This window comes from Bubalus bubalis, chromosome 3 (genome assembly GCF_019923935.1).
Source record: "Bubalus bubalis isolate 160015118507 breed Murrah chromosome 3, NDDB_SH_1, whole genome shotgun sequence".
NCBI classification, from domain to species: domain Eukaryota; kingdom Metazoa; phylum Chordata; class Mammalia; order Artiodactyla; family Bovidae; genus Bubalus; species Bubalus bubalis.
The window spans coordinates 93,833,399-93,860,381 of NC_059159.1; the positions used below are offsets into that span (position 1 = coordinate 93,833,399).

General features: G+C 38.8%; 1 protein-coding gene across 13 annotated transcripts in view; it reads left to right on the forward strand.

Moving 5' to 3' along the window:
• The window catches only part of MPDZ (multiple PDZ domain crumbs cell polarity complex component), a 168,079-nt gene that overhangs the window by 126,135 nt on the left and 14,961 nt on the right, over positions 1–26,983 (forward strand). For 7 of the 13 annotated variants that reach the window (XM_044939853.2, XM_044939850.2, XM_025281520.3 and 4 more), the window contains 13 exons: positions 3,828–3,926; positions 4,654–4,725; positions 7,077–7,239; positions 8,959–9,155; positions 10,491–10,582; positions 10,799–10,889; positions 13,236–13,316; positions 15,806–15,898; positions 15,989–16,063; positions 21,378–21,552; positions 23,958–24,103; positions 24,763–24,846; positions 25,027–25,220. In XM_044939853.2, coding sequence (XP_044795788.1) covers positions 3,828–3,926; positions 4,654–4,725; positions 7,077–7,239; positions 8,959–9,155; positions 10,491–10,582; positions 10,799–10,889; positions 13,236–13,316; positions 15,806–15,898; positions 15,989–16,063; positions 21,378–21,552; positions 23,958–24,103; positions 24,763–24,846; positions 25,027–25,220 — 1,562 coding nt within the window. The remainder of the gene's footprint in view (positions 1–3,827; positions 3,927–4,653; positions 4,726–7,076; positions 7,240–8,958; positions 9,156–10,490; positions 10,583–10,798; positions 10,890–13,235; positions 13,317–15,805; positions 15,899–15,988; positions 16,064–21,377; positions 21,553–23,957; positions 24,104–24,762; positions 24,847–25,026; positions 25,221–26,983) is intronic. The other 6 variants (XM_025281526.3, XM_044939855.2, XM_044939854.2 and 3 more) reach the window with 2 other exon arrangements.

Consider the following 26,983-nt stretch of genomic DNA (forward strand, 5'->3'; position numbering starts at 1 on the left):
TTAGTAGTTCCTAATGTAAGCAGTTATCTTCACATTTGCAGTTTTTAATCATTCGGTTATTTATTGTTAGGTCATAATTATACATTCAGATAAAAAAATCTGCCAAATGATGGGACCAGATCATCCTGCATTCTTTTCAAATGCTGTTCAGTTTGTTTAAATAACTACAGGTCTTTCTACATTTGTTTCCATTTGTTGTGTTAAACATAGACACAGCATGATGATGTTGGTAAATGGCTGTTTAAGTTAAGTTAAAGCCGTTTTCTATGTGTGTGGGTGGGTTTTATTCTTTTTTTATTTTTACTTTCCAACTTTTGTATCATTTAGGACAGTGCTACAAACTGCTGAGTTGGATTCTCAGATTATTTTTAAATATTAAATTGCAAATATTTCTTTCAGTGCCAAGCTGTATTTTCTAATGTGCTGGGAAGATATTTTCTCATGCACCTGGAAAATATCCCTATTTTATTATCTGAGGTATAATGACGCCTGATTTATAGTAATATTCCAGAATAAATCTTGCTTAGAATGACATGTGTAGTCAAATGATACGTGACAAGGTTTAGGATTGATACCCTAAAACAAAACACCTTGGCACACTGAATATTTAAATGGAAGCTATTTGAGAAAAGGCAGGTGCTAGAAGGACTCTGACCTCTCCTTTCTCCCCCGAAGCGGGTCATAAGACTCTCCTGAGAGATCTTCAGGAGAGGCGCAGCCTTACCTCCAGATGAGAAGGACCCCTGAGAGGAATCTGAATGAACAGGCCTTGCTAAGTTTTCCCCAGTTAACTATGCTTAGCTCATGCTGTTTTGTCCTGTCATATTTCCCCCAACTTTCTACTCTTCATCAGACCTCTTATAAAAGCACTCAGACTTAACCATTTCTTCTGGTCTTCATTTCCCAGTGGAGGCTCTGTGTCACACAGAGATTAGGTTACATCAATATGCATGTTTTTTTCTCATTAATTTGTTGTTACAGAGATCCAACCAAGAGTCTTAAAATGGGTACAGGAAAGACCTCTCTCCTCCTCTACAGTAATATTTTGCTTTGGGAAATGAGAAAAAAAATTGTTTTTAAAATGAGATATTGGGCTTCCCAGGTGGTGCTAGTAGTAAAGAACCCGTCTGAAAATGCAGAAGACGAGAGATGCAGGTGCAATCCCTGGGTCCAGAAGATCTCCTGGAGGAGGGCATGGCAACCACTCCAGTATTCTTGCCTGGAGAATCCCATGGACAGAGGAGCCTAGCAGGCTTTAGTTCATAGGGTTTCAAAGAGTTGGATATGACTATAGTAACTTAGGACTTCCCCAATATCTTAGTGGGTAAAGAATTTGCCTGTAATGCAGGTAGATGCCCTTCGATCCCTGGGTTAGGAAGATCCTCTGGAGAAGGAAACAGCTACCCCCTCCAGTATCCTTGCCTGAAAAATCCCATGGACAGAGAACCTGGCAGCCTACACAGTTCGTGGGGTCACAAGAGTTGGACACAACTTAGCATGCACACCCTAGCTCAGTACAACAAAATGAGATATACTTAGTTTTTAGTAATTTACTTATCTGTGGAAATAATCACGTCTCCAGGAATCTACAGGGAAAAATATCATAAATACTTCAGAGTCTCTTTGGGCTTCTGTGGTGGCTCAGTGGTAAAGAATCTGCCTGCCAGTGCAGGAGACATGGGTTCAATCCCTGGGTTGAGAAGATCCCCTGGAGGAGGAGATAGCACCCTACTCCAGTATTCTTGCCTGGAGAGTCCCATGGACAGAAGGGCCCAGCAGGCTACAGTCCATTGGGTCTGTCTCAGAGTTGGACACAACTTAGAGACCAAACAAGAGTCTCTTAATGGTAAATGTTTTATTTGTGGATGTAATAAAGCATCAAGAAAATATTGTACATAGACTAAAAACTAGTCAGCCTTTTTAGCTCTTCAACTGTTCAAGAATTAGAACTTCCCAGAACTAACCCCAATAATTCCACTGATATGACAGTTCACAATTCAGTCTGACCACATTGTCATATTAAGGAGTGGGCCCCACTAATTTGGGCCAGAGGATGATTTTGTCTTCCCTGTGCTTCTTAGTTAATAACACTTCTATTTTTATCAGCCCTTGGAACTATAAACACAGTTTTGTCATTGATTTTTTAATGAGAAATGCACTCTCCCTATAAATCCTTCCCTAATAATAGAATGTTCTGCTATTTCATGTGCTGTGCTCATCCTGTACTTTTATACTCTCCTTTCAGGGCCAAATTCTAATCCTATGTGAGCTGCAAGTTAAAAATGCAAAAAGCAAAGCCAAACAAAAAAATTCAAATTTCAAATATTCCATTTCTTGTTGTCATTATTTTGATTCATCTTGTTCTACAGAATTATAAAGGAAATGTAAAACCATACAATTCCATGTATGAGGATTAGAAATAATCTACCCTCCATAACATTATTTTGCCTAGGGTGTGTTTTTAATCTCTGCCTGGTCATTTCTTCCACCTTAATAAATGGTCTTTTTTTTTTTTTTTTTTTTTTTGCATTTGTGATCTTCCCTTTTGTGAAGCAGGAGTTGACATTTTAAATTGAAAAGCAGAGGGAAAGTTGAGATGAGCAGAAATGTCAGCGTGCCCATTTCTTTTGACCATCTTCCTTCTGTAGGAAAAAACTTTGTAGGAAGAGCAGATTGAAAGGGTGATGTGGCATAAGCTTCAGTATAGCCGTACTGAGTGAGGATAGTCTTTGTAGAGTGCAGGGTGGTGTCACATGGCAACCTCTTCCTACTCTCGATGCTTGCCAGTAGGGCTTTTTTATAGAGAGAAGTAACACAAACAGTTAATTAGAGCCAAACTGAATTTTAAATGTCTGCAATTTCCTCTGAAAGATATAGTCAATAAAATAAAAAGTAGTGTGAAAAAAAATTTATTGTGCTAAGGAAATTACTTTTTTTTTTTTACTATGAAAATGCTAGATTCTCTTTGGCAGTCATCCTGCCTGTAATATGTATATTTCAACTCCAATAGTTCAAGCTCAGGACATATCAGGCGAGCCATAAAACCTACGTGAACACTCTAAGGCAGGACCTCAAATATTACCCAAACCTCATAAATTCCCCAATAAGATGGGAACTTTTATAGGAAATTAAAAATAGCTGTCTGTCTATATTTTGTGGTGTTCCTAGCACCACAAAAAGTGGGCAGAAATAGAGAACAACACTGTAGTAAGTGGTTCATTTCTTTAAAAATTATTAATTTCTTTGTTTAAATAATACTGTTGATTGAAGCAACCTTAAAACCTAATCAAGGTTTAAAAAGACTCCTAACTGAGAAACAAAATAACAGAACACTGAAGATTACCAGTGGACTAGAAGATACATGTTTAATTTGCATTCTGCAACTGATAGACTCTTATTTTTGTTTTTTTTTTTTAACCAAAACAGCATAATTTGCTTCTAAGTATAAATAAAAAACCATTTATGGTTTTTAATACTGAAGCATGTTTACTGATATGCATGGAACATATGTTAATATAAGTGGGGGAAATATTTAGGCTTATGTGTCCATGATAGTGACAACATTCAGTGAAAATGAAATTTGGGGCCAGTTTGATAGACTTGCTTCCTTATGTGTTTTGTGGACAGATTTAGGTTTGAGTGTGGATTCAGGTTGCTCTAGGAAACACTTGGTTCTAGACTGTTTGATAAGATGTTGTTATTAGTGATGAAATCTGATAGGATCTGATGTCACATAGTTATTTAAATCAGTAATTACTTTGTCCTTATAATGGAGTTGTTTTAAATACATTTCTCTTGCGCTCAGCGCCTCTTATGTTTCCTTTTAGAAATCCCCTTTGCCTTCCTTGCCGCACAACCTTTACCCTAAGTACAAGTTCAGCAGCACTAACCCATTTGCTGATTCTCTGCAGTTCAACGCTGACAAGGTTGGATAATGACCGTTGTCTTGCCATTGCCTTTTTCCAGTGTTTTGTTCTTTGTTGCTAGTGTGCATTTGTCCCAGTTCAGTGATGACTGAATTTGGGCAAGGACAAAAAACAACTGTGTGTTTGGAGTGGGCATGCAAATCCTTTCTTAAGCACATTTTCTTGCCAGAACCTATTCATTTTTATAGCTGAAATTAGATGGCTCTTCTGAAGAGTAAGGGAAAATTGTGAGTCCACTGCCCTTCTTATATTTTGGTGTGAATTGAATTTTCAGATATATAAATTTTTGTTAGTTGCAGAACATATAAGCTACTTTCATACATAATTTCTCTAAAAACCTTATATTGATTTAAGTCCTTCTTAGACTTATACAAGGTGTTCCTAAAAGCTTTTCCTTAGTTAATCAGCCCGCACATAATTGTGTATGTGTGAGAATCTGTTGAATATTCATAAAGGATGTCCATGTAAATGCCTGATCAGGAAGCAGGGAACTGTTTCAACATTTGTAAATCTATACTAGGATTTGTCATATTCTGATGAAATTATAAATCCAAAAATGAAAGAAAAACTTATGAGAATTTGTATACTATAATTTGATTGTGAAAGGAGAAAAGCTGTTAATTTTTTTCAGGAAGCATTTTATGAATATTCATTGGATTTTCATGTTTTTGTAATATAGATAATCAAAGATACTGTATCTGAAGGAATATGTTTTCTGTTACTGTAGGCATTACAGAAATCAAGTAGAGTTCTCTTCCGTTGTTCCCCAACTAATCCTTTTGCTCCCACACCGTTTAAGGTTTGTCTTAGTGTGAAGTTCTCATGAGTCAGTGAGTGTGTTACAGTGTGCTCTGCGTGTACATTATACTTGTGTGCATACATGGCATGGAGTGATTTCAAGTACATTGCATTTTTGCCAGTGAAGGCTGAATGGTCTTCGTTAAAGAATTGTGTTTTTGTGGATAAATTTTTAGAAGTGTCAACAGCAAGCTAAATTCTACAGTCTCAATAAGAATGAGAGTATCAGGCATAACGAAATAGAACACTTATTTCCTTTTTAGTAAATGCAGGCTTATATTGACTTTATGATTAACTAGCTATGTTAGGGCAACATTTGAGTTTATTCACAGTATGAAAATGTTCTGCCTAAGTAAGATCCTGAATAGTTTTTAGGCAACCAAGTTTTGTTTGTTCATTTGTTTTTTAAGGAAATAACAGCTCAGGAAAGTTATAGTCAGAAGTTAAAGTCAGAGAGTAAGATCTATAAAATTTGCATCTGTAAACTTATTAAAATTATGACAATTTTAAGTTAGACTTGATTCTACTTTTTGAAAATGAAATGGGCTTAATTCATTCTTCTCAAATTTTCCATTGTTAGTAAATTTTTAAAAGAATTTTAATGAGAAAAATTCTAAATTACATGTTTATCCCTACTTTAGTATCATTACTGACCCTTCTGGATCAAATGAAGTTTTTTGTTTGTTTGTTCTTATGTATTTGTGCATTGCTTTTTTGAAAGTTTTATGGCACAGCACTTGGGAAGATAACAGGATTCTGTTGGCACTAATAATTTTTGTCTGTTTGACCAATGGTATGTAAACCAAGCATTTTAAATACAGCACATTCTGTGACTTGAAAATCTGTTGCCCATCCATTAGTGGCTGTCAATCAGCTCACCTGTGCTTTGCCAGAAAAATAATAATTCATGTTTACCCGGACCGTTTTTGGGGCAGCTTAGAGTCCTGAAGTAGTGTCTGAATCATCAAAGAGCGAGCATATTCAGTGCCCTGTGGTTTTCTTTTTAGGTGTATTTTGACTCAACACCATTGAATAATTTCTAAGTATTTGTACATTCCTTTCATTTAGTGTATCATGTAAGAAGTACTTTTAATCATATTTTTTCCAGATATACACATGTAGAATAAAATGAGGCATATCAGAGGGATTTTTGTATAGGGGGAAAAAAAACCAAACAGTAAAATAGACAAAGGAGGAGAAATGTAGGCTCATGGCATCAGGGACAACCTGACAGCGGGTTGGAACTTTAACTGGGTATCTGTGACCCTTGATTTAGGTACTCTGTGTCTTACTGTGGAAACTGCAGGAGAAAACATGACACAGTGGAAAGTGCATTGGGCTAGGTTAGAAATTAAGCAAAGAGAAGTCTAGTTTCGCAAGGTTATTCTGAATAAAAGCTTTCGCCTCTCATGGCCTTGGCCTTTAATCTGTAAATGAATAAAATGGACTCAGTGACGTAAAGATGTTTCTGACTGTAATCTGCTTGAGAATCTATAATATCAAACCTTCACCCACTATACCTGTGGCGGATTCATTTCGATGTTTGGCAAAACTAATACAATATTGTAAAGTTTAAAAATAAAATTAAAAAAAAAAAAAGAATAGGAAAGAACCCGATGATACCAAATCCCTTTTTTCTTTTTTTTTTTTTAATTAAGACTGGTAGATTTAAGTGACAGCAAACATACCAACCAAGCTTTGGGTTTTTATGAAGTATTCAACCCTGTTTTTCCATTTTATGTTTAGGGCTACCTTGGCAAGCAGATGGTGGTTTTGTCCCTTAAAACCAGCCCCTCAGATCTGAATTTGTGTGCTCTTTGCTAACAAGCAGTCACTCTGGTAGAGGATCCTGCATGTGCAGTGCTTTTTCATGAATTTGTTGAGTCATGTGGAGAGAGGATTCAGGTAGCAATAAAAGTATTTATATATAATCTCACTAACAAGCTTTGAACTGCTTTGTTCGATTACCATTTTTAGTTTGTTTCCAGTTTCTTGGAAGACTTTTTTAGACTTCCACAATCTTGTCTAGATGAGTTTGGAATGAGATTTTTTTTCCCCAAAACATGAAATTTGTACAACTTTGCATCTTCAGTTATTTAAGCCTGCAAATTGAGTAATTCTTCACATTAAAATATCATGTAATCGTTTAATGGCTCGTGCTCTGAACTAGTGTATTTAAGCTTTACCTGAATCCTGTCTGCCATTTTTATATATGTGTATTTTCCCATTATTTAATATGTTAGATATTTTAAAGCTAGTAGTTTGGTTTTTGATGTTGCAGTCTTATTTCTTTTCCTTGAGTTTTCCTTCCTTAGACTGCACATACCCACTGCATTCTTCTTGTTCCCACAGGTGCCCAGTCAGTCAGAATCAGAGCCAGAAAAGCCTCCTCTGTGCCACTCGCCTCCACCCCAGCCTCCAGTGTTGGCAGAAATGAGTGGGGATCACGCTCTGTCATCTGCAAATGAAACCTCAGAAGATGTGGATGAAGAGGATGAGTTTGGTTACAGCTGGAGTAAGTTGTTTGTTTCAAATGCATTGACTTGTAAGAGGTATCAAACTGTTCATAGCTCTGGTTCTCTCAAGGCTTATGCCCCAGATGGGTAAATACATTTCATCTTCAGTTACACATAATGCAGTTTTGTGTAGAAAAAAACTAATATTTGTTGTAGTTGAGTATAGCACACATTCCTGAGACTTGAAATCACATTCTTCTGTTTTGTAAATCTGCAACCCTGTTCAAGCACGCTTTGCATTTTTCTGCAAGTTGAGGTGGTCAGGGCACTCTCTCAGGAGCTCTATTGGATCCGCCCTCTCATGGTCTCCAACAGAGCATCACCCCTTTTAGGCCTCAGATTCCTCATTATAAAATGCATTTGTTGTTGCTGTTTAAACAGCCTGGAATTTAGGTATTTCTGTACTAACACGGTAACATAGTGTAAGTGTTGAGATTAAAAGGTTAGGGCATTTGGCAAGTTGGTTAACGACCTCTAAGTTGTAGCATGGTGGTTATTCCCCTTTTTAAATGCGCTTTCTGCCTCAGGTTGCTAAGGGTTAATTAGATAATGTCTGAGCACGATGCCTGATGCACAGGAATCATTTGAGGGCAATTATTGATAGAATCATGGGAGTGTCTCTGTTTCCTAACAAAATAAGCCATTTTACAGAGGTTAAACCAAAGTTATGTGTCAGTGCTTTAAAAAGTTTCATTTAAAAAAATGTAATTGTTTTCCTTAAGAATACTGTGGTATGTGCTTTGGGGAAGTACAAAGTATAAAATTTGTACTGCTAGATTCTAGAAGGAATCAGGAAATGGCAGTTTATGAAACTGATGCAATTAAGAATTAATGCAGAATGCATGACATTAACCCTTTAGTAAGATTTTCTAAGGGATGATTTGTAAAGTTTGCAGTTTTCTTAGTCTTATATCTAATGAAATTAGAATATTTTGCTAATCCATCAAACTGGACAGAATGTACTCTGAGGAAAACATGAAATGGAATGTTTCAGTTACCTATTATCATATTCCAAGCCACTCCAAAACTTAATGTCTCATGAAAGCAGGTTATTAGCTCCCTCACGTGCCTGGTGGTAGGTGTTAGCCACTGGCTGGTTGTCATCTGGGCCTGGGACACCTACCGGATTACAGAATAAACGCTATCTTTTGAACATGGGAGATGGGAGATATGAAAGGTCTCATTTAATGAGAACAGGTACGTCCATGTGTCTTGGTTGGATGGCTCTGTGCAATCAGAAAACCCATTCCATCTAATCTGGATCTGCGTAGCAAGCACCACCCAGCATAATGCAATGTGCAGTGTCCGTGTTGCTGTGGGAGAAAAGTTTCCCCTGACCAGGGAAGACAAATCCTCTGGATGTTCTGTTCTCTGCAAATGATAAAGTAACTTTCTGTTTTAATCACAGTCTTTGGAGAGCTTATTCACGTGATCACATGGTTCACTTCTTTGGGTCTGCTCACCTCAGGTGAACTGATTAGTCAGACACCGTACTCTCTGCATCCTAGGGGCAGAAAAGCTACTCAGAATTTGGGTGCTCTAGGAAACCAGTCTTGATGCCCAGGAGGCCAGTCTGTTTAGCTTTCCTTAACCACTAAGAATTATTTTTTGGTACAGTCATGGCCTTACAATGCCATTCTCAATAACCTTCCAGAGTAAAGCATTTGGCTGTGAATTATCTCTTACTCCCTGTGGTTTTTTGTTCTTGTTGTGTGCAGAAAATATCAGAGAACGTTACGGAACCCTCACAGGCGAGCTCCACATGATTGAACTAGAGAAAGGTCGTAGTGGTTTGGGTCTGAGTCTTGCTGGGAACAAAGACCGATCGAGGATGAGTGTTTTTATAGTGGGGATTGATCCAAATGGAGCAGCTGGGAAAGATGGTCAACTGCAGATTGCAGATGAGCTTCTAGAGGTAAGTTCTTATGGCAAACACTGCATTTACTCCCACTGAATTGGTGTGACAGAGCCATCAGTTTCCAGAAAACCCACCTGGGTCTCATATGGTGACTGAGAAAACTATCACTCACCTAATAACAAAGATGCATTGCAGCAAATTTGGCTCGAGACCAAGTCTCTAGTAAGTACCACCCATGTTCCCATTAACTTCCATTAAAGGTTGTGACTGTGTAGCACCAGAAAAATTTTTTCCCCAAGACAGTAATAAAGATCACACTTCAAAAACATTTTTTAGTGTGTGCTGCATTTTTATTAGGAGCTTTTAAAAAGCCAAATGACCAATCATGCCCCTGTAATGAGACTGATCACTGGACCTTCTAGAAGTTGAATCCCTCATGGTAGACTTGATGGGGGTGGATTGTTGTGGGGTTGAATTTAAGGCTAAAAAACAAAAACAGTAATTCAGCCCACCAAGCAAAATAAACTTGCAGACCATACTTTTATAGTGTCTAGAATTGTGTTCACTTGATTTTTTTTTGTCCTTGCCTCCTATAGGCTGGGATCCACGTGTCTTTACATTGCTTTAGCACATTTTCCCATGCCTCCTGCGTTTCCCTCTTCGCTAGGAAGGCTCAGTCAGCAGCGGCTACCTGACAGGGTGACTGGCAGTCTCCGCTAGGTAGTGTGCTGCTTAAGCACCTTCCACTGCCTGAAGCCTGGGTATACCAGCACTGCTTCTCCCAGTGGCCTACCCCCAGGCCTTGAGTTCTGACATTAACTGTGAACTGTGATAGTCAGGCCCTCCCAGGATGATCTGTGCTGATCACAGGTGCCTCTGCAGAGCCCTTGCTTGTGCAGAGTATTCTAGAAGCTTGTTGCCTGCCTGGATACTTCTCCTGTAGTCAGTCCAAGTGATGCCTCGTTAGTCCATGGAGATCAGACTACATGCATGGAATTTTAATGTTGGTTTTCAACATGAGCTTTTTCTTAACTCAGAATCAAAGTTAGGTTCATGTTCTGGGAAACAAAATGTATGTACTATTTTAAAGGAAGAAAAAAAAATATGCTTTTCATTAGATTGTTGTTGTTTAGTTGCCAAGTCCTAGCTCACTCTTGTGAGCCCATGGACTGTAGCCTACCAGGCTCCTCTGTCCATGAGATTCTTCAGGCAAGAATACTGGAGTGGGTTGCCATTTCCTTCTCGGGGAAATCGTCCCAACCCAGAAGATCAAACATTGGCAGGCATATTCTTTACCACTGCATCACCAGGGAAGTCCTTTTCATTAGGAAGGAGATAAAAATTTGTAAAATTAAAATTCTGGGCTCAATAAATGATATTTATTTCTCATAGATCAATGGTCAAATTTTATATGGAAGAAGTCATCAGAATGCTTCATCAATCATCAAATGTGCCCCTTCTAAAGTAAAAATAATTTTTATCAGGTGAGCATTTTCTTTTCCTGGTTTATAAATATTTTTCCTTAGCCGTTCAATTCTTATTCTTTTGAATAAAAATGAAACATATACGAACGTGTAAGTGTTGTAGTTCCAAGTCTTTGTGGCTACAGAATTTTGTCTAATAATCTGAGTCTTCAAACTAAAGAATGAAAATAGTATGAATGGTCATGATATTACAGGTTAGTTCTTTTTTTCCTTTAGAAATAAAGATGCGGTGAGTCAGATGGCTGTATGTCCTGGGCATACAGTGGAACCCTTGCCTGCTACCTCGGAGAATCTCCAAAATAAGGAGGTTTGTAGCTTATATTTATTTCTCTGGGAAGCTTTAGTTTATGCATCACTTATTAATTTAGCTAACAATTATAGAGCCCTTTCAGGGATATGAGGGAGAAGTGAATTTCTTGATCCTCTTGATCCCCAATATGTTTATAGCCTAGTTTATGGAACACTCATGTAAATAAGCATGGCTTACATGAAGCCTATTAGTAGAGCCTGTCAAGGGAATAATGAAGGCAGAAAAGGAGTTGACAGTGTTCCCTCTGGGGAGAGAATGCGAACATAGGGGAGGTCGCACATGAGGTGTACATTGAAAGTAGGTGTCTTGGGGGCCGTAAACACTGCAAGCAGAGGACATGGATTGAGGGATGGGCTGGAGGCTCTGGCAAATGCAGAGAATTGATAACTGCAGAGCCCTGTTGAACAATGGGAGGCAGGGAACAGGTAGGGTTGGATCATGAGGATCACCATGCAGACCTTGTGTTTTAGGCTATATCTTTGCAGACTCAAAGAATGAAGATTATTTTTAAGAACTCTGGAAATGGTACAGAGAAAAATCACAGGTTGCAGGACAGAGAAGTTGAAGGGAGTAAGAGAATTCAAGTAATTCACGGGATAGATATGGAGGACCTGAACTGATGCCCAAAAATAGAGAGAGAGAAGAAATGGTTGTGTCAGGTCTTTAGAACCCAAATAGATATTACTTCATCCCTAACTAAATATATTCAGTGAGGAAAAATGACTGGTTGAGAATGTATTCATCCAACACCAGGTACCATTTGGGGGCTGAGCATAGGCTGGAGAATGAAACACATGAGATGTACCAGGCTTCCAGATGTCTGATTTGGTGACTTAATAGATGGTTATCTTTTATCAAAATAGAAAAAGTAAAAAAGAGAAGCAGGTATTTATTTAAAAAGAGAGAACTTTCTCTCTGAGGCAGCTTAAGAATGAATTTGGCAAAACTAATACAATATTGTAAAGTTTAAAAATAAAATGAAATTTAAAAAAATAAAAAAATAAATAAAAAGAATGAAGTGTCCATTGGAAAGCTTGATAGAAGTGTTCACAGGGACGTTTGGTCTCGAGTTTAGAGATGAATCCCCATAGATGCCAACTTGGGAGCCATGGGAGCTCAGGCTCTGTCTGTGGAGGACATTGAGAAAAGATGAGAGCCGAGGTCAGAATTGTGTGATATCAGTTGTAAGGAGAATTGACAAGTCCAAAATGAAGAATCAGGTGGGTGGGTCGCACAGCAGCTGAGGAGGGCTCCATTGAGAAAGGGTGTATATATAGCACAGCCTTGAATACTGCGAGAAGGTGAATAAAGAGGGTTCATTTTATTTGCAAATAGATGATTATTAGTGACTTTGATAAAGCAAATGGTGGATAAGAAATTGAGGAAAGAGAAGGCAGTGGCCAGAGGATGACACAAATTTAAGAGAGTTTTGGTGAAAGTTTTGTGTTTACTTTGTTTAGAATGAGTAAAAGGAGATAGAGAATGAAAACTTAAAATTAGAGGCAGTATGATACTGTCAGTGGAAAGGGGTATGAATTGGAAACACTCTTCCCTAAATTAATATCTAAACGTTAGGCTTTTCTGTACTTAAGATGCACAAATCACTGTCTCATGCAGTGAACTGACTCACTGATCATAGTGGGGAACTGAGTGAATCAAGTGGTTTTTCAAGATTGTAAAGGAGAAAATTTTATTTTCATATGAGTTGTACCAAAAATGTCCATCAAGAAAATGGATTTTAGCAACTTTCAGGTAAAACATTTAACAGCTCCTACATTCACTTGATGTCTAGCACAGTAAAACACAGTGAATGGAGCCTCTGCTGGTGTTCTGTATGTCAGTGCTTGCGCTGTTCGGAGCTGGGTAACAATTAGGCATCATTGTAGAGTAAATCCATGCAGTCTTGTGAAGCATTTTATGTTTCTGTGCTCCAAAATAATTGCTGGCTAATCACACCTCATTCATATCTTTAAGATATAATGTTCATAAACATCATGAAGTATTAAAATTATAATGATGGAATATAGCATATGAAATAATGTTAATTAAGCGGCCCCTTTGAGGCTTCCCTGGTGGCTCAGCAGTAAATAATCTACCTGCCAATGCAGGGGACATGGGTTCAGTCCCTGGATCAAGAAGATCCCCCAGGTTAGGAAATGACAGCCCACTCCAGTATCCTTACCTACAAAATCTCATGGACATAGGAGCCTAGTGGGCTACAGTCCACGGGGTCGCAAAAAGTCGGACACAACTTAGTAACTAAACAACAACAATAAACAACTATTTAGTCAAGCAAAACGACATAACATTTGCCTGTTTTGTGGCTTTTTTTCCCTCTGCCAGGCTGAACCGAGTGTTACTACTTCTGATGCAGTTGTTGACCTCAGTTTGTTGACAAACGTGCAACATCTAGAACTTCCTAAGGTAAATCTGCTTAGAATTGGACTGAAATGATGTGAGGACCTTGACACTGGTGTTCTGATTCACTGTTTCCCAAAACTAGTCTCCACAGACCAGCAGCATCAGCATCACCTGAGAGCTTGTTAGAACTGCAGGTGCTTGGCCCACCCTGATCTCCCGAAGGAGCAGCTCTGGGGTGTGCCCTCGGCTCATGTTTTAATAAGCCTTCTCCATGATGCCAGCATACACTGACGTTTGATAACCATTGTGCTAATTGATACTTGAGCAGGGGCCCAGCTTCTCCTGCTTTTATGATTATCCCAAGGTATGACATTTAGTGATCTCATGTTTAATTTATTTACAAGGACTTGCTATGGACGAAATAAAACATTAAACAAGTTACAGGCTTTGTCCTTTGTCAGACCAAAAGCCCAAATGCCTAGAAGTCTCATTGATAGGCATCGTTGAGGTATTTGCTTTTGAAAAGATCTGAACCTTGGATTCAAGTGACCACTTGAAAGAGGTGGTTTGTTGAACAGAATCCTGTAAATGCTTTTAGGTGCTGCAGGTTCATGCTGGAATGCAGGTGGACAGTGGATGAACAGGCTAAACAGAAAGAGCAGTGACATGCTTAGGGAAGAGGAGAGGAATGGAGGAGGTGGAATGAGGGGAACAGAGGGATTTTATGTGTAATGCTGCAGCAGAAAGGAGTGCTTTCCTCCTAGACTCCCCAGCTCCAAGGCAGGGCACCAAAGGCCGTCTGACTGGGATGAATCCTATTTCATCAGTTACAGACTTAACACATTTTGTGATCTTGCTTTGCCTCCATTTTTCTTACCTGTAAATTGGAGATGATAGTCTTACCTTTGATATTGTAATTATAAAGGTTAAATGAGTTGTTTCTAAACTGGTGGGCATAATGCCTGATATGTGGTCAAAGTTTGTTAAGCACTTAGTGGAAAAAAATACTGATTCTTCTTGGTTTATTTATTTATTTTTTTAATAAATAACCCTGTACAAAAATGGATTGCTCTGATCTTATCATATACTTTTAAGAAACATTGTCATGGGCAGTTTGTGTTGTGGGTAAAGGGAAAAGAACAGAAGTCATTAAAGCTTTTCTGTCAAAAAGTCCATACATGTCCATTCCAGCATCCCTCATTCTGTTGCCATGTCAGAGAGAGTCCTCTGAGACAGCAGAGGAGAGGGGACAGGATATTTTAGAGGTTTAGGGATGTTAAGTCACATATCTAGATTCCCAGATCTAGCCCGCAAGTATATTATAGCTGAGTTCTGCTTACCGTAAACCTGTGTAATTGTCTCTGTATTATGCACATGAAAAGAGTGGTGGTAGGGAGGACGTGCAGTGACAGTCTGGAATGTCATCAAGCATTAATGGTCTCTGTCAGCAAAGCAGCGGTATTCGTAATCTTTAAAATGATGATGAAGCTTTACCTCGATGCCATGATCCTAAAAGTCCATGGCAAGCATGGCTCTCATGTAAGCTCCTTTGTCTCTTGCTTTCTGTCTGCCTGGATGGAAACTGTAATGAGGGAAGTTGCTCTAACCAGAATGAAAATATTCACTACCCTATGGTAAATTTTATTCATATAAATGCTAAGAAGAGGTAAAAGCCAGCATTATGGAACACCTGGTTTTGATAAAAGAAAGTATGGAAAATATAGCTAAAGTGGGTGTAGCTCTTCTAGCCTTGGCAGGTTTTCAGGGTAAGTCTTTGGACTCATGAGTTGAGAGCATTTTCACTCTGTATCAAATCAAAACTCAAGTCTTTGAAGTAACCAGTGTGGATTTTCAGCCCCAGAAAGCACAGAGCATGTGTCAGGGCAGCCTGTCTGCTGAAGGATAAGGGATAGGGGAACAGGCGTGCAAGGACCGGTATTAGTGTTATGTCTAAGCCAGAATGAGGAGGCAGGAGTGTGCTTTGGTTTTGAGTCACTTAACCAATTATACAGAACTGAATTCTCAAACGTACATTCATTAAGTTGTTGAATACATTTTTATTTTCTGAATCTACTGATAAAGTGACTAGAGATATGTTACTTGGTATATGTGCTGAAAAGAAAAGACCCTGATGCTGGGAAAGATTGAAGGCAGGAGGAGAAGGGGACGACAGAGGATAAGGTGGTTGGATGGCATCACTGACTCAATGGACGTGAGTTTGAGCAAGGTCTGGGAGTTGGTGATGAACAGGGAAGGATGGAGTGCTGCAGTCCATGGGGTCGCAGAGTCGGACACAACTGAATACTAGAGGTACTAGACATAGGGGAGGAATGAGAATATTTGAATATTTGATGGAGGAGAAATTTAATCCCACTAAAGTAATTCAAAGTTTGCTTAAGGGGATTTCGAAGAGTGGATTTTAGAACACCTTTAATTGCTTTTCTAGCCTTTGAGTAAGAAGATGATGTTCAGAAGTTTTGGTCACACACCTTTCTGTTTGGATAAATTTTATGTTTCACATTTCCTAAGTGTTTCTGTTTTTGTTTCTATAGGATCAGGGGGGTTTGGGCATTGCCATAAGTGAAGAAGATACAGTCAGTGGGGTCATCATAAAGAGTCTAACAGAGCATGGGGCAGCAGCCAAGGTGAGGCCTCCCCCTTCTTACAGTCAGAAACTGGTGAGGAAGGGAATTCTGTCTGTAAAATCACTCAAAAGTTTCCATGTTTCCATCTAGGATGGACGGCTGAAAGTTGGAGATCAGATCTTGGCTGTAGATGATGAAGTTGTTGTTGGCTATCCTGTTGAAAAGGTAATTATCCAAAAGAAAGCAAATGGTACTGTGAACTCATCCTTGGAAATGGCTAAGTGTGTGGGGGTGGGGGTCAGTCATGGGATCAAAACTGTGTAGCTGTATTAGATATCTGCAAGGAAGAGAGGAGATTTGAAAAGTACTTAATTTCTACTTTCTGTTTTCTAATTAAGATGATGTTAAGTGTTTTTCCTGTTACCTGATAAATTCAGTATTCAGTGGGCACTTTTGATAAATATCATTTCAGTTTTCCTGTAGGAAAACTTCAAACTTCTAAACAAATGACAACTTAGTATTAAAAAAAACCAAAAGTAAAAAAAAAACCAAAGGAATATTTTTAATGAATATTTGTTCCTGTGTTGTTTTTGTTCAGGAACTAAGTCGTGTCTGTCTCTGTGACTCTGTAAACTACAGCACACCAGGCTTCCCCGTCCTTCAGTATCTCCCTGTATTTGCTCAAACTCATCTCCATTGAGTCGGTGACACCATCCAATCCTCTCGTGCACTATCGCCCTCTTCACCTCCTGCCCTCAATCTTTCCCATTGTCAGGGTCTATGCAGATGAGTCGGCTCTTCACATCTAGTGGCCAAAGTATTGGAACTTCAGCTTCAGCATCAGTCCTTTCAGTGAATATTCAGGTTTGATTTCCTTTAGGATTGACTGGCTTGATCTGCTTGTTGTCTAAGGGACTCTCAAGAGTCTTCTCTAGCACCGAAATTCGAAAGCATCAGTTCTTTAACACTCAGCCTCCTTTATGGTCCATTTCTCACATCCGTACATGATTACTGGAAAAAACATAGCTTTGACTATAAGAACCTTTGTTAGCAAAGTGATGTCTCTGCTTTTTAATACTGTCTATGGATTTGCTCCTATAAATCCACTATTTATATTGCTTTATAAACAGATTTTAAGACTCAGACATTAAATTATTATAACTTTTAAGTGGATAAATAGTTTATGCCTGAGTTTCTTCGTTCTCAAAAGCGATCTTAATACTGTACTTACTGGGAGTTTCACTTGAGCCTTTTGTAAGTGCTAGAAAAACAAACAAACAAACTGTGTTTCTTTGAGATTTGGTGTGTCACTGTGTCCATTTATACATTGGCCAGCAAGGTGCTTAAATCATTTTAAAATTCAGTTTATGTTATTTTGGAGGAAAATTGCCTTACAGTGCTGTGGTGGTCTCTGCCATACATCAGTGTGAATCAGTTATAACTATATATGTATCTCCTCCATCTTGAGCCTCCCCACCCCCAATTCCACCCCTCCAGGTCATCACAGAGTGCCAGCCTGGGCTCCCTGTGTCATATAGCAACTTCCTGTTAGCTATCTATTTTATACAGGATAGTATAAATATGGCAGTGCTACTTTCTCAATTTCTCCTAGCCTCTCCTTAACCACTGTGTCCACAAGTCTGTTCTCTATGTTTGCGTCTTTATTTCTTTCCTCTAAATAAGTTCACCAGTACTAGTTTTCTACATCCCATATATATGCGTTAATCTATGATATTTGTTTTTCTAACATCACTCTGTATAACAGACTCCAGGTTCATCCACCTCACTATAACTGATCTGTTCCTTTTTCTGTCTAAGTAATATTCCTCTGTGTGTGTGTGTGTGTGTGTGGTACACTGCGATTTCTTTATCCGTTCATCTGTCAGTGGATATCTAGATTGCTTCCTTGTCCTAGCTATTGTAAACAGTGCTGCATTGAACATTGGGGTACATGTGTCTTTTTGAATTGTGGTTTTCTCAGGGTATAAACCCAGTAGTGTGATCGTTGGGTTTTACTGCTGGGTTTTTATCTGGTAGTTTTATTCCCAGTTTGTTAAGGACTCTCCATACTGTTCTCCATAGTGGCTGTACCAATTTACATGTCCACTGACAGTGCAAGAGGGTTCCTTTTCTCCACATATTCTCCAGCATTTTTGCTTGTGGTTTCTTTTGTTTTTGTTTTTTTTTAATAATGGCAATTCTGATTGGTGTGAGTTGATACCTCATTGTAGTTTTGATTTTCTTTTCTCTAATAATGAGCTATATTGATCATCTTTTTATGTATTTATTGGCCATCTTCTTATATATCTTCTTTGGAGAAGAAGATATCTTCTTTAGGTCTTCTGCCCAGTGTGTGATTGGACTGTTTTTGTTTTTCTATTATTGAACTGTATGAGCTGCTTGTGTATTTTGGGATTAATCCTTTGTCAGTTTCGCTTGCAGTTTTTTCTCCCATTCTGAGGTTTGTCTTTTTATATTATTAATAGTTTAGTTTGCTATACAAAAGCTTTTAAGTTTAATTAGGTCCCGTTTGTTTATTTTTCTCTGTTTCCAGTACTCTAGGAGGTGGGTCAAAGAGGATCTTGCAGTGATTTATGTCAAAGTGTGCACTGCCTATTTTCCTCTTAAGAGCTTAATAGTTTCTGACCTTACATTTAAGTCTCTAATGCATTTTGAGTTTATTTTTGTGTATGGTGTTAGAAAGTGTTCTCATTCTTTCACACGTAGCTGTCCAGTCTTTACAGCACCACTTTTAATAATTGTATAGGTTTTATTCTTTAACCCACATGTGTATGTTTTTAACATTCCATTTGGCTTGATTCTTCTCTTGCATAGTTTTCTTTATCTTGCTTTTAGCATAAATGTTCCCATTTTATTAAAAATGTTTATGTAAGCTGCTTCAGGTTGTCCATAGAAACAGAAGTAGTTCAGTTTAATTGCTCGGTCGTGTCCGACTCTTTGTGACCACGTGGACTACAGCACACCAGGATTCCCTGTGTATCACCAAATCCTGGAGCTTGCTCAAACTCAGTCCATCCAGTCGGTGATGCCATCCAATCATCTTATGCTCTGTTGTCTCGTTCTCCTCCTGCCTTCAATCTTTCCCAGCATCAGGGTCATTTCAGATGAGTCAGGCCTTCACGTCAGGGGGCCAGAGTATTGGAGCTTCAGCTTCAGCATCAGTTCTTCCAATGAATATTCAGGACTGATTTCCTTTAGGATGGACTGGTTGGATCTCCTTGCAGTCCAAGGGACTCTCAGGAGTCTTCTCTAAAACCACAGTTCAAAAGCATCAATTCTTCAGCACTTAGCTTTCTTTATAGTCCAGCTTTCACATCCATACATGACTACTGAAAAAACCATAGCTTTGACTAGACAGACCTTTGTTGGCAATGTAATGTCTCTGCTTTTTAATATGCTATCTACCGGTCACAGCTTTTCTTCCGAGAAGCAAACATCTTCTAATTCCATGGCTGCAGTCACCATCTGCAGTGATTTTGCAGCCCAAAGGAATAAAGTCTGTCACTGTTTCCATTATTTCCCCATCTATTTTCCATGAAGTAATGGCACCAGATGCCGTGATCTTAGTTTTCTGAATGTTGAGCTTTAAGCCAACTTTTTCACTCCTCTTTTACCTTCGTCAAGAGTCTATTTAATTCCTCTTTGCTTTCTGCCATAAGGGTGGTGTCAACTGCATATCTGAGGTTATTGGTATTTCTCCCAGCAATCTTTATTCCAGCTTGTGATTCATCTAGCCTGACATTTCACATAATGTATCTGCATATAAGTTAAATAAGCAGGGTGACAATATACAGCCTTGATTTACTCGTTTTCCTATTCAGAACCAGTCTGTTGTTCCATGTCCAGTTCTAACTGTTGCTTTTTGACCTGCATACAGATTTCTCAGGAGGCAGGTCAGGAGGTCTGGTATTCCCATCTCTTTCAGAATTTTCCACAGTTTGTTGTGATCCACACAGTCAAGGGTTTGGCACAGTCAGTAAAGCAGAAGTTGATGTTTTTCTGGAACTCTCTTGCTTTTTTGATGATGCAGCAGATGTTGGCAATTTGATCTCTGGTTTCATTGCCTTTTCTAAGTCCAGGTTGAACATCTGAAGTTCATGGTTCACATATTATTGAAGCCTGGCTTAGAAAATTTTGAGTATTACTTTGCTAGCATGTGAGATGAGTGCAGTTGTGTGGTAGTTTAAACAGTCTCTGGCATTGCCTTTCTTTGGGATTGGAATGAAAACTGACCTTTTCCAGCCCTTGGCCGCTGGGGAGTTTTCCAAATTAGCTGGCATATTGAGTGCAGCACTTTCATAGCATCATCTTTTAGGATTTGAAGTAGCTCAACTGGAATTCCATCATTTCCGCTAGCTTTGTTCGTAGTGATGCTTCCTAAGGCCAACTCAACTTCAAATTCCAGGCTGTCTGGCTCTAGGTGAGTGATCATACCATCGTGATTATCTGGGTCATGCAGATCTTTTTTGTATAATTCTTCTGTGTACTCTTGCCACCTCTTCTTAATATTTCTGCTCTGTTACCATACCATTTCTGTCCTTTATTGTGCCCATTTTTGCGTGAAATGTTCTCTTAGTATCTATAATTTTCTTGAAGAGCCCTCTAGTCTTTCCCATTCTATTGTTTTCCTCTATTTCTTTGCACTGATCACTAAGGAAGGCTTTCTTATCTCTCCTTGCTATCTTTGGAACTCTGCATTCAAATGGGTATGTCTTTCCTTGTCTCCTTTGCCTTTAGTGTCTCTTTTCTCAGCTATATGTAAGGCCTTGTCAGACAACCGTTTTGCCATTTCTTTTTCTTGGGTATGGTCTTGATCACTGCCTCTGGAACAATGTCAGGAAGGAACCTCTGTCCATAGTTCTTCAGGCACTCTGTCTGTCAGATCTAATCCTTTGAATCTATTTGTCAATTCTACTGTATAATTGTAAGAGATTTGATTTAGGTCTTACCTGAATGTTCTAGTGATTTTCCCTACTTTCTTCAATTTAAATCTGAATTTGGCAATAAGGAGTTCATGATCTGAGCCACATCTGTTCTTATTTTTGCTGACTGTATAGAGCTTCTGCATCTTTGGCTGGAAAGAATATAATCAATCTAATTTCGGTGTTGACCATCTGGTGATGTCCATGTGTAGTGTCTTCTCTTGTGTCGTTGGAAGAGGGTGTTTGCTATGATCAGAAGTGGGTAAAGCACCCCATATTCTTCTAAGGTTGTAAGGATCCAGAGAAATGAACAGTATTAATTAGAAATGTTACAAGTGAAAGCTCTTTCTTATATAATGAAGAATATAGTCTGAAGTAGACTTTTTGGCCTTAATCAGTATCAGGAAATTTAAAAAACTAGAAACTGCAGCCATTCTTTCTTGACCTCTTGAGTCCTGGCAGGGAAAAAGTTTGCCTCTGACTCTTCTCTCAACCATAGATGTTTCCAATTGCAGCTGTCATAGTGCCTTTTTTTGTGTGCAAGTCTACTAACTTGCCTTTAATTTTATTTCTCCTCCACACCAACCCCCTGCCAGTTTATTAACCTTCTGAAAACAGCAAAGACAAAAGTGAAATTGACGATTCGTGCTGAGAATCCAGACTCCCAGGCTACTACTTCAGGAATTGGTACAGCCAACGGAGAGAAAAAGAGCAGCCCCCAGTCTCCAGCGGCCCCACCGTCTAGCTCTCCGGAACCAGAGCCCATGCGAAGTAAGGGCTTGTCTCCTGCTGGTTCTCACACATGGCGTGTTCAGACTCGGTATCAAGTCCCTGCTTGGGAGCCATCTGCCTGTATGTAGTCCACTGCTTGATAGGCCGTAGTCCGACAGCATTTTGGTGAAAGGATGGTATAAAGAGAAGGGATCTGGTGCTGTACATTAACCAGCCATAGAACCTTGGGGAACCCATCCAGCCACTCTAAGCCTCTGCTCACCCAACTCTAAGACAAAGGAGTGATACTCTTTGCTCTCCAAGGATCTTTTGCTAAGAGTATCTGTGACTCCAGGTATCTTACTAATATATGAGATATCTAATTTTGTACATTCCTTGTTTACACTACTGAATAAGTAATGTAACTTCTTGGAACATCAGTATTCTCATTTTTAATATGGATACAATGATACCACTTCATTGGTAGAATCAACTTTGCCTGGCACTATATCAGACTCCTAAAATGTTGCTCATTGCCACATGTACACAGTGGATATGAGTTCTTCCTTTGGGTGTAAACAGCAGATACTGTTGAAGAGAACAAAGTAGATGAAATGGTTGGATATGGAGCTTGGGCTGACCATTTCACATGTCATTGAAATGTCAGTCTCATATATTGAGGCAAATTATTCCTTTGAGGTTCTTTTTCAGAAAAATCACACTGATTTTCAGTAAAAGAATACATTTCAAGCTTTGTGGCATTTAAAAAAAGTAGTTAAAAACACTTTTTCTGCATTTGGAGAAAAAAGCTCTTTTAGTTTCTAAACTGAAACATTCAGTTCTTTTGACAGGTTTTTAATGAAACAGCAGTTTAAAACATTTGTAATATAGTTGGTTTAAAAGTCTGTTTTTAAATTGAAGTATAGTTGATTTATGATGTTGTGTTAATTTCTGCTGACTCAGTTGTATATGTGTGTGTGTGTGTGTGTGTGTGTGTACATATATATATACACGCATTCTTTTATATCTTTCCATTATAGTTTATCCTAGTACATTGAATCGGAGAAGGCAATGGCAACCCACTCCAGTACTCTTGCCTGGAAAATCCCATGGACGGAGGAGCCCGGTCGGCTGCACTCCATGGGGTTGCTAAGAGTCGGACACGACTGAGGGACTTCACTTTCACTTTTCACTTTCATGCATTGGAGAAGGAAATGGCAACCCACTCCAGTGTTCTTGCCTGGAGAATCCCGGGGACAGGGGAGCCTAGTGGGCAGCCGTCTATGGGGTTGCATGGAGTTGGACACGACTGAAGCGACTTAGCAGCAGCAGCAGTACATTGAATATAGTTCCCTGTACTATACAGTTGGACTTTATTGCTAAAAAACTTAAAGTAATAAACATCTAATGGAAGTAATCCTTTATTTAGAAAGACTGAATAATTCTCCAAAATGTTAAAAAATATAGTAATTTTCTAATTTTTCAATATTAAGTTGATCCCTAAATAGCGTGTCTATAAACATATAAGATGCTAAATGAAAACATAGCATAAAGGAAGATATCTTTCACCTCTTCTTACCATTTCAGGAGCAAGAAACTAGTCTGCCTCTGATTCCTAAAAAGAACGTTTTCCCTAAAGCTAATCTATCAAGTCTACCAACTTTCTCTGAATATGCTATTTGCTTATGAATATTTCTTTGAATATACTTTTTGGTATATCACCAAACATGATATGAAGACTCTCATACAGCAGAGTATGAGATTATATTCTCCTTATTTTTTCATAATCCAATCTTATTTATTTAATTTTGAGCATATATGCACCAGTAAATTCAAGTTTATAAAACATTGAGACATTAAGAAACAAACTTCAGGTGGGGCTCACTTAATGTGTTATAAACCCAGATATTAAATCCGGTTGCATGTATGATTTGATTACAGATTTGATTACATAAAGAGAAAACCAAATCAGAAATCTAAAAAGCCATGAGTGGCAGGCACCATGACCAGAATTACTGATGTTCTTTATGTTTTGTCTTCCCTGAATGTGAGTTAGGCCTCCACTGCATATCTCAGTTCTAAGTTTTACGAATCAAAATTTCTTCAGAGATTTGTTTGGCTCCCATGAAACATAGAATATCAGAGTGAAACTAGCAGCTCAGTTCAACTCTGTTCTCATTCCTTTTACCTATTATCTCCAGTAATTAAAGAAAAATACAGAATAGTGCAGAAAATAATTTACAGGTAATTTTGTACCCACCACACTAAGGTAACAATGATGATGTAATTATTTGTTGGATGGTTTTAGACACAACTAAAAGATTATGGTGGAATTGAAGTCTTCTTTGTCCCCAAACTCGGGCCCATGTTTCTGCTCCATCCCCCAAGGCAACCAGTGTGGTGAGTTTGATGTATATGCCTTCTGATCAATTTTTATTTGTATTTCACTTTAAACTTACTTTTAGGCACAAGCAGGTCGTCAACACCAGCAGTCTTTGCTTCTGATCCTGCAACCTGCCCCATCATCCCAGGCTGTGAAACAACTATTGAGATTTCCAAAGGGCGGACAGGACTGGGCCTGAGCATCGTTGGGGGGTCCGACACACTGCTGGTGAGGATGCAGTCAGAGATGCTCCACATATGCAGCCTCTTCAGTGGTCCCTGAGAGGTCACTGCAGGGAAATTTCCATCAGCCGTATGAAATGAAATACAAAGACTTAGACAGTGTACCATTTCTTGTTATTTTAATTTGTGGGGCAATTACTCATTTACTTTGAGTAAGTCAACACTGACTTAGTAATAAATTGTCTTTTTACTGACTGGATATTGTTGGGTTAGACCCATACTGAGAAAACATTTGATAAATTGGATAATTTATAGACAAAAATTTCTAATTGTCAAAAATGCATTTAAAAGCCATTCATTCCACTTAAAGATAGGAAATGTGAGGCATATCTGTTAATTTCATTTGTGGATAGGAAAGGTGATGTGTATCTATTATAAATAAGTATGTGGGTGATTTATGTATTTTATAAATTTTTTCTTTAAAATTCCCTATCATTTGAAAGAAATACAAATTTCTTTAAGACTTACAGCAACTTGTCTTGTTATGCTTTTCTTTGAATTTTGATGCATGACTCACATACAGATGTAGTCAGTGTATAACCCTTATCAGTGTCTCTAAGAGTATAGTGTGCTTTGACTGCATTTCTGCTCACCATTCCTAGGGAGGATGGGGTAAAGCATGGTTTGTTTTGTTTGTGCCCTTAGGGTGCCATTATTATCCATGAAGTTTATGAGGAAGGAGCAGCATGTAAAGATGGAAGACTCTGGGCTGGAGATCAGATTTTAGAGGTACAGAATGCTGTGCGTTTGACCTTTACCTCAAAGGAAAGGCAACTGTGGAGAGGGTGGTTTTTGTTTCTCCCCCTGCCCCTCCCTTTCCTCTTTCTCCCCACTCCTTCCCTTTTCCATCTTTCTTCACTTTACTCAACTCATCTACTTCCTCACCATCTGTGTCCCACTTCTGTACAGGTAAATGGAATTGACCTGAGGAAGGCCACACATGATGAAGCAATAAACGTCCTAAGACAAACACCACAAAGGGTGCGCCTGACGCTGTACAGAGATGAGGCCCCATACAAAGAGGAGGACGTGTACGACACCCTCTCCGTCGAGCTGCAGAAGAAGCCAGGCAAAGGCCTGGGGTTGAGTATTGTTGGTAAAAGGTATGACTAATCAGGGCAAAGGCAGTGATTTCCTGGAAAGGATTGAACTTAAATTTCTGTGAAGAGTACTAGTAGTGGTAGAATCTTTACCAATTGCTTGTATTCTGTAGGTAGCTAGTGTCAGCTGATGCTGGGAGGGATTGGGGGCAGGAGGAGAAGGGGACGACAGAGGATGAGATGGCTGGATGGCATCGCTGACTCGATGGATGTGAGTCTGAGTGAACTCCGGGAGTTGGTGATGGACAGGGAGGCCTGGCGTGCTGCGATTCATGGGGTCGCGAAGGGTTGGACACGACTGAGCAACTGAACTGAACTGAACTGAACTGGCAGCCCATGCAGCAGTGGAACATCAGAAGATACTAATTGAGACTTTTTTAGTCAGTATTAAAAGATGCTTGCTCCTTGGAAGGAAAGCTATGACCAACCTAGGCAGTATATTAAAAACAGGTATCACGTTGCTGATAAAGGTCTGTATAGTCAAAGTTGTGGTTTTTCCTGTAGTCGTGAATAGATGTGAGAGTTGGACCATAAAGAAGGCTGAAAGAAGGCTAATTGCCAAAGATTTGATTAATTGTGTTGCTGGAGAAGACTCTTGGGAGTTCCTTGGACTGCAAGGAGATCAAACCAGTCAATCCTAAAGAAAATCAAGCCTGAATATTCATTGGAAGGACTGTTGCTGAAGCTAAAGCTCCCATACTTTGGTCACATGATGTGAAGAGCCAACTCATTGAAAAAGACCCTGATGCTGGGAAAGATTGAAGGCAAATGGAGATGGGGGCAACAGGGGATGAGATGTTTAGATAGCATCACCAACTCAATGGACATAAATTTGAGCAAACTCCGAGAAATAGTGGAAGACAGAGGAGGCTGGCATGCTGCAATTCATGGAGTCTCAACGAGTAGGACATGACTTAGCAGCTGAACAACAGCAACAAGACAAAAAGGCGTTTGGTAATTTTGAGTACCTGCTGGGTGCCAAGAGATCTATAGGGTTCTGGGGAATAAAGTTAAAAGAGGCATGAATGCTAACATCTGAAAACTCAGTTTGGTAAACGAGAATTAAATACATTCTTGCAACAAAGGAATCTGTTAATGAGAGACAGAAACATATTGTGAGGAATCCATGGAAGCAAAGGAGAAAGGGATCATGTGACCTTATTTAAGGAAAGTAGGTTAGGAAAACTGCTTTATAAAAAAAGTGCCTGAGATGAAGCTAAAAGTGTGATATGTGAGAGGTGATCTAACAAAAGGAGAAGGAGGATATTCTAGAGAGAAGCATCAGCATGACAAGAGCGCACCACCTGAAGGAAACAGAGTGTAAATTAAGAGGCCTGGAGTAGTAGGTCAGTGAATTTACATAAATTGAATACCTAATTTATTTAAATATGTATATATAGGTAATGCTAAAAATAATTTAATCTAGTAAATTCCAGCACAGTTATTCTAAAGATGGGAAAACTGTATCACATGATAAAATGACTTGTTTGAGGTCAAGACCTTGGCAAGAAGAAGTGATGCAATTAAACCTTATTAAATGTTTCTACATGATCATCTTTATATCTCAACAGGAAGTCATTGAGTTATTTTTACTTTTATGAAAAGAAGGTTGGAATAAGCTTAATAGTTGTTCATTTTGTATAAACCTATCTTGTATGAAAGTTAGACCCGTAATGATTTAAATGAGACATCACAGCAAAGGTATGTAATTTTGAGTAACAAATGGTTTTAATTTGAGACACATCCGTTGTTTCTTTTAAGTAATG